Raw genomic sequence first — 12,012 nt, 5'->3', positions numbered from 1 at the left:
TTACACCCTTTGATTAATAGGCCCCTAAATCTTCAACATATTTTTTTTTTTTTAGCCCTTGCCTCAATTACTTGTGTACACACTTTACACTATCAGTGTCTGTCCTGTAGTATTTGACTTAAGCTTTGTATTCACAGCAACGGTAACTAAGCTGTTGATTTAGTTTACTAATCCAGACAAACAGCTTTACTTCCTACCAGGCACAAACAAACACAACCTGCCCAGCACAGGACTCCTGTGTGATACGATCGATCGCTGTAACTCTGCCATTGTCAAATACTTAACACAAGGAGCTGGAATCATGATCTGTAACCCGGAGTCCTGGATTTTGTCGTGTGCCCGGAGTGGGGTTCCACCACGTCTAATAAGAAAGGTCTCAGGAAACTAAAACGTAACTTTACAGCAATGACTGCGACTTCTGTTATACAGTTTCCGCCCATCAGTCCCAGAGGACCTGTTGCTAATCCTTATGCTGTTGAGGTGCTGAGGACTAAGAAAGAGGACCTAATCGAAGGAATCAAGAAGCCGGATGATCTCATCAGTTGGCTTGTGGACCATGGCGTCATATCTCAGGATAAAAAAATGGTCATGTCCTATTACCGGACAAGGACAGAGAAGAACTCCAGGCTGCTGGACATCTTGGTGTCTAAAGGTGAGAGAGCTTGTCGTCTCTTCTTCTTCCCTTGTCTTAAGCAGATCGAGCCCGGTTTATACAACAATGTCAAAAGTTATGTCAGTAACGTGAGTGACACAGTTGGAGATGGGCGGAGGCAGCTGGTGGGTTATCTGCTAGAAAGGGATAAAGAGGATGTTCAGATCCCCACAAAAGAACCGCCAGAAAAAATGGCCCGTAAGGAGAGTTTGCCCCAGAAGGTAAAAACCCAAGTCCAGACACCAAAAAGCGTAAAAGTTAAAGAAAAGAGGAAACCTGAGCCAGAAACACTCAGACCGACGGCTCCAACCTCTGTTGGGGTCTTTGATGCTGTCACAAATGGTGACCTCTCGTTGTTGGAGTCAATATTAAAAGGTTCTGATGTCAATGCTGTGAACTCCTCTGGGGAAACCTTGCTGCACGTAGCAGCGTCTAACGGCCATGTACCTGTTATCGAATACCTAATCGCTAGAGGTGCTAAGATAGACGCCAAAGATGGAAAGCGGAGGACACCATTGCACAGAGCTGCCGAGAACGGGCATATGGAAGCGGTGAGGGCTTTGCTCCAAGCTGGGGCAAACATCTACTCCCTGGACAGTGACTCTCTCTCGCCTCTTCATCTGGCCGCTAAAAACAATCATTACCATATAGTGAAACTTTTTCTTCAAGAGGAGGGAAAATTCTACAAAAATAAGTCCAACTTTTTACACCTGGCAGCTTCCAAGGACAACAGCAAGTTGGTGGAGATGCTTTTGAGGAATGGGGCCTCGGTTGATGCCATGGATGAGAAGAAACAGACGGCGTTATTCCACGCAGTCTCTGGCGGACATGAGGCGACAGTGAGAGTCTTACTGGAAGCTGGCGCTAATATCGACTCTAGCATTTTTGATGCAGCTTTCAGCACCAATAACAGCTCGATTTTCGGCCTGATTCTGGAATACTGTAAAGGACTGTCCCCAGACACCATGATCTCCGCCATGTTCAAAGCCGTCAAGCTGAATCTTTATGGGATAGTCAAGGCTTTAATTGATAAAGGCACAGACGTTAACGCCAAAAACGACATTCAATATACGCCACTGCTCCTGGCGGCAGAATTAGGCAAATCGGAGTCTGCGCTGGCTCTTGTAGAGAAAGGGGCGCGGCTGGACGACAGGACGCCAAATCTGAACACGGCTTTGCATCTCGCTGTCCAAGGAGGCGATGTTACAATTACAAATCTGCTTCTACGTAAGGGAATGAATAGTAATATAACGGGCCCCGGAGACCACACGCCTCTCCACGTGGCGGCTTTTCATAACAAACCAGAGCTGAGCGATATTTTAATCGCGGCTGGAGCGAATGTGAACTCGGTCACCAAGGAATCTCTCACCCCTCTGCACATCGCAAGTCAGAGGAACAACGTTGATGTCGCCCAGAGTCTCGTACAACACAAAGCCAACGTTAACGCAAAGGACAAGAACGCGAGGACGCCGTTGCATTTGGCGGCTGAGGGAGGTGGGAGCGCTCTGGTCCAGTTGCTCCTAAATAGCAAAGCAGACCCCAATATCACTGACAAAGATAAGAAGAGCCCACTCCACATTGCCGCAGTAACAGGGAACCTCGATACCGTGGAAGCTTTGCTAAAGAACCAGGCCAGGCCTGGCGTTAAGGACATGGACGGCTGCACGCCCATCCATTACGCCGTAACCTCCGGCAACACGGACATTGTCCAGTCTTTGCTGAAAGCTGGGAAAAATAAAAACATTGAAGATAAAAACGTCTGGAGGAAAACGCCGCTACACCTGGCATCCGAGCACGGGCACAGTGATCTCATCAATCTGCTTTTAACCAATGGGGCGGCCATCAGCCCTCTGGATAGCAACCGGGACACCCCACTTCACTGTGCCTGCAAATCCGGCCACTTGCGTGCCGTGCAGACCCTGGTCGGCTGGACGCAGGGGCAGAAAGCCAATTTACAGGCCACCAACAGCCTGAAGAAAACGCCTCTGCAGGTGGCGGAGGCCGGAACTACCGACAGTCACCAGAATATCGCAACACTACTGAAAAAGAAAATGTTGATCATTAAATAGAAGGAAATGTAATATACTCTCTGTTCTATATAGGAGAGTTACTGTGAGGACATAGGACATGTCAGACAGAGGATTCCTGCCCAACGAGAGCATTTTTGTAACACTAATACATAGTAATGTGTAGGGTTCAGTACCAGCTCTCATACACTCTGAAAGCACAGTGTACCCCTTCTGCAGACTATATAGTCCTATAATCCATTTGTTAATAACCTTTGAGTTTTAAGCACAATATTCTAAATGCCGGTGTCAGGAATCGCTCGTCTGACAGGTTCCTACAGCAAATAGTAGGTCTTTGAAGTAAATAATCAAATGTTATTTAAAAGTCTAACAAAACCTTATAAAAAGAAAAGCTCAGAGCCAAAATGTAAAGGTGTTTTGTAACATTTACAAACTAATCATTTGTTTTACACGTAACACAATAAATGTGGCACTTTGATTGCTGGTAACCGACTCTTAGAGTAACTTTCACAAATCAATATGCAAAAATGGTATCTTCAGAAATAGTGGGAATAAGATTGTGTTTTTTTTTACCTATGTATACCAGACTACAGGGGCTGCAAAACACTACAAGAGGTAGATTTAATAAAACTTCTAAAAAGGAACAGTGGAGGTGTTGCCCATAGCAACCAATCAGATGCTATCTATCATACCCTAGAATGTATTAGATAAGTGATAGCTAGAATCTGGTTGCTATGGGCAAGTAGAGGTATTGCCCTTAGCAACCAATTAGATTCCAGCTCTCATTTCTCTAGTACATTCTAGGAAATGATAGCTAGCATCTGATTGGTTGCTATGGGCAACACCTCCACTGTTCCTTTCTTAGAAGGTTTGTTAAATCTACCCCAAGGCATTTTGTAATGTTAGTCTACTGACAATTTTTAAAGTGGACCCATCACCTACACACAGTGGAGGCGGACATTTTATGGGCTGAAACAGTATTCAGCCTATCATATCACTAGGAACTAGTGACATCACTGTGACACAAAGTACCTCGGTGATGTCACTGATACATAGGGAGCTGATAGTCTGCGCTAGAATATTGGTTCAGCCCACAAAATGTCTGCCTCCATCGTGTGAAAGTGACAGCTACACTTTAACATTGAGTTAGCAGGGGCGTAAATAATATTAAACATCCTGATTTTAGTCATGATTTGGAAACATTTACACATATTATTGTGAATGTTTAATAAACTGCGGGTTTGAGAAAGTGGAGATGTTGCCTATAGCAACCAATCAGATTCTAGCTGTCATTTTGTAGAATGTACTAAATAAATAACAGCTAGAATCTGATTGGTTGCTATAGGCAACATCTCCACTTTCTCAAGCCCGCAGTTTAGTAAATATACCCCCTTGTCTGTTTAATTTTTTGGGCTGTACCTTCATATAACCAGCAGGGGTCGCTGTTACTATTGCTGTAAGGATTTGTGAATAACTAAAAGCTCTTCATAGATTAAGACAGCAACAGTGACACCTACGAGTTATCACATGTTACAGTCGCGAGATCAAAGGGTTTCTAATATTTGCTATCGTAGTACAGTTTATTTAATGAAGAGAGGGGTCTTTAAATTAATATAAAAACTATTTTCATATTTAAAGGGTCCACTTTTAAAGGACTTTATCCAAACTGTAGGTACTGACCCAGGCAGCATTGTTTTTAATGGGGGTATCCTCAATCACAGAGGTAAGATCGTCACCTAAATGCTACCTTTAGGGTAAAATTCACTAAAATTGGACAAACCCTTTAATTTGAAATTAAAAAAGGTAGGACATGATTGTACACAAACTTCTCATTGTTTATTGTTGGAATAAGTTTTACTAAAGTAGATCTGCAGTTGTTATCTCTGTAGTTTTTCTCCCTGTGGCTGCACATGCATTGCTTTCATAGTCCAATACAATAGTTTTTTGAAAGACTGCAAAAAAATATTTTGTGCAGGGGGTTTAAATGATCCAAAGTGATCATATTCAGCTGACAGGACTGTTCAGAACATTAATCAGTGGATATAATCGGTCTGATATATGAGACCAAAATAGCTGTCACGATTTATTTCTGTACATACAAGCTAGGCCTAGAATATGTTCCTTTTTCAGCTAAAATGAGTAAATAATCTGATTGTTTGGCAACAAAATGATCGGTCTGGAACCTGACATATATATGTGGGTGTGACGGATAATGGTGTAAAACCGGGACCAGCCAATCGGCACCAATCCAGAGTGCCAGACAATGCACTAAAAAGAGCCATTGTAATTCACAGTTCATCACTGAGCTTCGAATCAGCCCCAATTCCAACAAAATTATAATCTAGTTAGGTACCTTTGATGTAAAGTGCAGATTACAAACACTTGATGAAACAGCAGCAAAGTGGAAGGTAATACACATACACGTCTATTTAGACATCCATGCTTACATTACTTCTGCAAGCAACGTCGTACTTTGTTAATAAAACTGTTGTCTTTATACCGTTCAAAAAAATGTAAAATAATCCTCCACCATTCTTTGGGTGTTGATAGTTGATAGTAGGATCAGGTGAAGTTACATCAGAGGTGTCACTAATTCTGGTCAATTCTTATACAGTAGACAAGACCAGATGTCAAAATGTTGTGCTGAGTCATCTGCATCATCAATGGGTGTCTAAGATTTTTGCAAAGCACACAACAGTATATAGCACATGTAGGTAACATTGGCACACAGCGGTAGCTGAAAGGAAAAGTGGTGCAAAATGGAATTGTCCTTGGGCCCTTCCACCCACCCTTATGTTGGATCTTAAAAAGGACATGTACACTTTAACAAACCAAGCCAAATTATTTCTATTTCAGCAAAGACAATTAGCAATGGAGCTCTCCTCTTTGTGTGTTACCTATATAACACAGCACAATGTGACTGCAGATTTAGAAGACCAAGCCTGCCAGACCTATTACTTCTATTTCAGCAACAACAATTAGGAATGGAGCAATGGAGCTCTCCTGAATGTCACTGTAGACTTTGAAGAACACTGCTACTCCCTCCTCTTTCTATTCTACCTATGACGCTGCCCAACTGCACTAGAGACTGCCAAGAACTGTGCTCCCCCTTTTGTGTCCCTCTGTGAAATGGCGCTGGATCGCCGTGGACGGCGGTACTTATAGAATCCAAAACTCGTGAGATCCGACGACGCAACAATGACGTTTTGCCTCGTTTCTCAATTCCGAGGGTGCTCGAAAAGTACAGAGGCAGCTCAGTACTCGGATCTGCTAATTTCGGGTGTGTTCGGTTCTCGGGGAACCGAGCCTGAGCATCTCTAGTTCTTGGCATCTTGCTCACAGCCAGCCTCCCGCTCACCCCCCCTGGTAGTGTCCGAGGAAAGCCCTGCCAGCAAATATAATGAGTCCCGCTATGTTTGGCGCTATTTCCAGTCAGACATGAGGACAAAATGCTGCCAGCCGGAGGAGCCATCGGGGCTGCTCCGTTGCGTGCGCAAAACTACTTATGAACACTGGACCCTCGTAAAGTAAACATTTGGTATGTGGTAAATCTTGTAATATTCTGCCCAAAACATAATTTTACTGTTTGGGTGGAATTATTCCTTAGCTGATGTTTTTGTTACCAGCACTAGGCTTTGCCAGCCAGGGCCTGGGGCCCCCCTGCTGTAATACCAGGGGGGTCAGTAGAAAAATGTGGTGTACTCAGCCTGTGCTGATAGCCCTAGGGCTCTTCTCACACCCCTGGGCAGGAGATGTGGGGTAATAATAATTTTTGGATAGTTAAAAAGCATTTTTCCTGGAGCACTACAGAATGCCCAGGCTGCCATTAAGTATCTTGGCATGCTGGCGCTTGAAGTACTACAAGCACCAGCATACCCATGGCTGCCAGGGCAAGCTGGCACTTGGGGAATCACAAATGGCAGCATGCCCTGGCACCCAGGGACCACTGGGACCTGTAGTGCACCAAGGACATATTGTAAATAAAACACGGGACACCAGTGTAAAAATTATTTTAATTAAAATAAAACCACATCTACACTACCCTCATTTACCCTCTTTATTGATCACCTACATCCAGGGTCTTTATCTGAAACACGGCGCAAGACTAGCTCCTAAGTGCTCCCAGCGCAAAACAAGGTCTTAGCGGCAGCGGTCAGAGTTATAACACGTTGCATCACAAGATTTGTTCACTGCAGCTGTAACTGCTGTAGCACACAATCTACATCATAGGACCTGATCCTTTCCTGACTCACATCCTGGGGTTACATAAGTTTATTGCGCTTTGAGTGTGAATTTACAGTAAAATAAAATTCTAGGACCCTACGAACAACTCCAGATCCATTTTGGCTCCGACACAGATCGCCTGAACTTTTCCTGCGACTGGAGCCACGAAATGGGACAAAGCTTCTGTGTCTTTATGTGAAAACAATTCCAGAATATCATTTTCTGGTGATCTCACTTTTTCTTTTCTTAGCTATATTTTTCCAGAAGGAAATACACAAAGAAAAGTATAGATTTCAGCAGAAAACAGACACGGCCAGATGTCGGAGCTGCCAAAAGGCAGAGCTTGGCTCCGATTCCTAACGGACTAATGTCTATATCTCTGGTGAAGGAAACTCTGTGTATATCCTGCTTGAGTACAGGTGTAAGAGCCGGACTTATGGTACCCGGCTATGTGAGGACTGCACCCCTGTGTTGTGTTACCGTAAATGACATACAAAGTAAAAGCAGTTTTGCTCTGACAATTTCTGCCTCTGTGTTTAAGAAGCTTTTTTTCTTTTCTTTATTTTTTTAGTACGTAGCTCCGACTGTTTCGAATTAGGGAATTTCATTACCCGTTCTGAGATGACTGCTGCAAAAATAATTTTTATAGCACCGTATAACAATAAATGATGAAATGAAAGCAGCAGGGGTTTTATGTTCAAATAAAATAAAATAAATTAAAACAAATATTCATTGTTTAAAGGGGGAAATCCATATTTTCAGCAAAGCCAGTTAGATAGCGCCCCCCAGTGGTTACCTACCCGCCCACAGCCTAATGCTCTTGTAACTTGTTTGTGTTACATTGAGCAAAGGGTGGCACGGGGGGTCAGGGAAGTTTGGAGGCATGGGATAGCTAGCAGGGTAAAAGGGGGTACTGGGGTCTTCAGCTACCAATCATGCTGCACCAATCCTCAATCATGTAAATCCAGACACACGTGAAATACACGTCACATTACAGTATACGCAACATTGTACTTATTTCGGGAGTCCCGGTGTACCTGGGCTGATACTCTTGACCTCTTACTATGGATCAGAGTTGCTGTGCATGGATCAGCCCTGGCCTGTCACACTGACCAGAGCTGCAGGTAGCAGGCAGAGCGGTGGTACTGGAAACTCTTGGGTCCAAACCTCAGAGAACGGATTAGTTTTAGGGTCTAATCTGCAGGTCACAGGAATACAGCAATATTGAAGATGTTTTCAAGCAGGTCTTTGAAGCAAGATGTTTATTTGCTCTCACACTGGTTAGAGGTACCAGTGTAATCAGGTCAGATGTTGAAATCAGAAGAACAAATTTTCAATACAAGCTAGTGCCTTTTATACAGTTCAGACACAGGCTATTTTTAGCATCAGGATATAACCTGTTTACACAAACATGGATTTAGTTGCATAGCAAAGCCAATAATATTTACACTTGGCTATGAAATTCTTAAAAACCTTGCTGTGATATCCTGCATCTTATTTCAGAGGCAGGAGACCTACTAGCAAGTCAAAAGGTCTATCTGATATGAATACCTTCTTCAGACATCACCGAATACACATTCCCAGAGAACAACAAAAACACAAAACAAGCCACTTCCCCACATCACAATACACCAAAGGCTTTGTAAACAAAGGCTCATTGTATCAGATATATACATCAGACATAATGCATTTCCTCTAGATAGGCTAAACAGAAAAAACACATTTTCTACCCTGGTCTAAGAAATAATGATTTCATAGCTCAAAATATACACAATATTAAAAATAAGTGCATTGGCAATTTATATAAATAAGCGCCCCGTGCTATTTCCTTTATATAAATTCATACCATAAGTTATTTATATGTGATCCAGTCATAGGGAGGTTGTAGGGAGCCACCGAAAATACTGCTCACTGCAATACGTTTGGAATTTAGATCAAAATTTGCTAAAAATCAAGTGAAATGATTTCACAGTGTTGGGGTTGTTTAGAGTAAAAAAAAATTAAAAGTAAACAGATCTATACATTTACTGGGGCGTGTTCAGCAGAGATGCACGTTTGCAGGCGCACTCGCAACCGTGTTTGTTAAATCGGGGTGCAACCTAATTTTCCATTGTTTCCATAGACAATCTGGGTTTTCATCATAAGTAGACCCATATGTTTAGGTTATGTCCCCCCCCCTGCATTAGTCACAGTTACACAAATAACATATTTGAGGTTAAAGTGGCTTTACATCAATAAATAAAAGTTCATGTTGATGTAGATCAGCCGACTGAGCACATTGGGAGCGAGTACACAGCCCCGTGCAGCGAAGGTCTGGCAGCGAGATTTAATGGCCACCTGTTTAACCTTCAAAGAAATGTTTTCAATGAACGATTCCATTACTAATAATATCATAAATCTGCGGCTTCTCTCCATGTAACTTGTACTGTAACCTTCTCGAATATTTCTCACCGCAAGAGCATAGCTTGGTCACTGAATCAGACTAACTTGTGATGGCAGAGGCAGGTGGAAAAGCTTGTGTTTAAAGGCCAACGGAGCCTAAAATCTAAGCTAAATCAATATGAAAAGGAATATTGTAATATTCACAGGAAAACATGTAAAAATTCCTGTATGTTGACAGAATTAAAGCAGTCGGACTGTGCTCAGTCAATGGTAATATTTAACAACACGGCTGGGGAGACTAACGGGTCGGAGAATCTGACAATGTTGGAGTGAAAAACAAGTTGCCGCATGTGTTTACATAGTATATATATATATATAAAATAACTAACAGCTTGGCCTCACCACGCATTTTAGAGTTTTGCTGGTTTCCAGCAGCTAAGGCATCACTGACTTCTCCTACTGGCGCCCCTTGACCAAGCCAGCCCCCCACCTGTGTTGCCATCTGTTGGAGGGTAAACGCTGCCACCCCCAATCTCCTTCATCACTCACACTTCTCGGGCGATATGTAGCTGCTGCAGCACCTCTTTGCTGGTGGTCCTGGTTGAATTCTTCCTGACCACGTACTGTGGATCAGGACCCGTCCACCCAGTACACAGTGCTCTGCTCCAAAGGGTTCACACTTCATTTATTGCTGCAATTACCTGTGCTGGCTTCATTCACTGCTGTTACATAAAACATCTTTCTCATCAACTCATTTTTATTGAAGGCCTGGGATCGGAGCTTTTGTGTCCCAAGTGCAAAAACTAAAAAAGTGCACAAGGGTGCGGAAAACTTCAGGACCTCCTCAAAAGATGTAGGGGCCCCTCTATCCCTGATCCTGAGACCAAAAGGTCTCTTCGGGGGGGAAGGGTCCACCTTCGCCGCAAGCCTAGGGGGCATGCTGTTGCCTTGGGATCCACCAATGCTTAACCCAGGGCTCAGAAACCTGCGCCCCTCTGGAAGAGATGGCGTCAGAGGTTTCTAGCAGGGGCAAACGCAGGATTTGCAAAGTGGGGTTTCCACACCATGCCGCCAGTGGGCGTGACCAGCATGCATGGGGGCGTGGCTATAATCTTAGACAGTGCTTGGCTGCTCTGCAACTCTTCCTATCCCCATAATATACATGAGCAATGCTGCGTGTACTACTGTTAGGTGCACGCAGCTCTCCCTTTTCAAGCAGAGCCGTGTGAAGCGGGGGCAGGGTCCAGCCACCTCAATTATACAGTGCCCCAGGCTTGGAGGGGGGTTTCCAGGCACTAGGAAACCCCCTTTGGTTTGCCAATGTCCAGGATGGTGGGACCCTCATAGCCAGAACCCCCGCACCCCTAGACCATTAGGGACACAGAGCCCATAAGGGCCGACCACACCACTTGATCCGTGAAAAAATCCCATAAAAGTGAAAGTAACAAACAAGACGTAAAATAAATTAGCGCAGTGTGGGTACGGCCACAGCCTAATGGCCGGGCGAATATAAAGATTCAACGAATGCTTTAGTTCATGTGGGACAATATATTTTCCTAATAACTCTTACACCTTAAATCGAAGTTGTTTACTCTCCTACAATCACTGAGAGACTCCCAGATTAGAGTGAGACCTCATGGACGGGCAGGAAATTCTCCCAGAAGGGCGACGCTCTTCTGCTTGTAATAAAACTTGTCATGAAGACACAAGGGGCCTGATTCACCTTTGCACATAAGTCCCGCTGAGTGACGTATTTTGCGTGAAATTGCTCTGTGCGCGCTTGGAAATGGACTTTGCGCCAATGAACACAAGTGCGTCCAATTCAAACACTTCCCACTGACCCAGAAATTGGTAAAGGAGAGGGAAAGACCCACGCAGACAATGTACAGGAAGGTCCTGCCAGGTCGAGCACACGCACATTTATCCAATTCACGCTCAGGGCATCCTTTACGTGAGTGTTTTTTAGCTGTATCACTTGCAGCAGCTACAGGGTAGATGGAGGTGCCGATTAGTGCAGAAGGATTAATAACATCCTGATATATGTGTTTCATGTTAAATAAATGAATAAAACAAGTTATTTTTCTTAAAAGGTAATTTTATTAATGATTATAGTATTAAGAGTTGTTAATGTGCTTAATATGTTTTTCCCACGTGTTCTGATGTGACTTTATATAGCACATTTACATGTGCGCATACTGCAGTGGGTTCTGTCTGTCTGTATACGGCAAGTACCGTATAGCCAGGGAGTACTTATACCCAGATTGAAATGGAAACATATCTTGAGATCCGCTTGTACTTGAGTACGGCCATATGTGTGCGCAATTTCCGTCTGCTTTTAAAAATTGCACTCCGTTTGCATTCCTTAATGAATCAGCCCCACGGTGCATAATCCTATGCCCAGTCACGCCCACTGGATGACTTCACAAGCCACACCCATCTCGTCTACCTCTACATCCTGGAAGCAAGTGTGAAGAATAATCAAGTATGCCTTATAATATCCATGGTGCTGATGCTACTTACTATTAAGTAATTGGATCATGGTTAATTATTTTAATTGTAACATTGTGTCATATGAACTGGTATTTCTTAGGTTGCTAGTAGTTACCGACACTTTATGGTTTTACAGCAAAATTTGGCCCATACAAAGCTGTAGAACATGAGGAGGAATTTCAGGGGCATCTTGCAATTCCCAGCTTACAAAAATACCCCAATGTCAATCTACAGACA

The 12,012-nt window shown here is 43.5% G+C and overlaps 1 protein-coding gene across 1 annotated transcript; it reads left to right on the top strand.

Moving 5' to 3' along the window:
• The first annotated feature begins 405 nt into the window (after positions 1 to 405).
• On the top strand, positions 406 to 2,721 carry LOC142099976 (CARD- and ANK-domain containing inflammasome adapter protein-like). Its single transcript, XM_075183985.1, has 2 exons — positions 406 to 2,146; positions 2,246 to 2,721. The coding sequence occupies exons 1-2, from the start codon at positions 406 to 408 to the stop codon at positions 2,719 to 2,721; spliced, it is 2,217 nt and encodes a 738-aa protein (XP_075040086.1).
• Positions 2,722 to 12,012: the final 9,291 nt, after the last annotated feature.

The sequence above is a fragment of the Mixophyes fleayi genome, chromosome 8 (genome assembly GCF_038048845.1).
Source record: "Mixophyes fleayi isolate aMixFle1 chromosome 8, aMixFle1.hap1, whole genome shotgun sequence".
Classification (NCBI taxonomy): domain Eukaryota; kingdom Metazoa; phylum Chordata; class Amphibia; order Anura; family Limnodynastidae; genus Mixophyes; species Mixophyes fleayi.
The sequence above is the reverse complement of the archived record's forward strand: the minus strand, read 5'-3'. Positions and strand labels throughout refer to the sequence as shown.

Excerpts from the sequence above, each read along its gene's own strand:
- LOC142099976 (XM_075183985.1), top strand. The coding sequence starts at position 406 with ATGACTGCGACTTCTGTTATACAGTTTCCGCCCATCAGTCCCAGAGGA. Across the intron at positions 2,147-2,245 it reads GCATTTGGCGGCTGAGGGAG|GGAACCTCGATACCGTGGAA; the intron begins GTGGGAGCGCTC and ends CCGCAGTAACAG.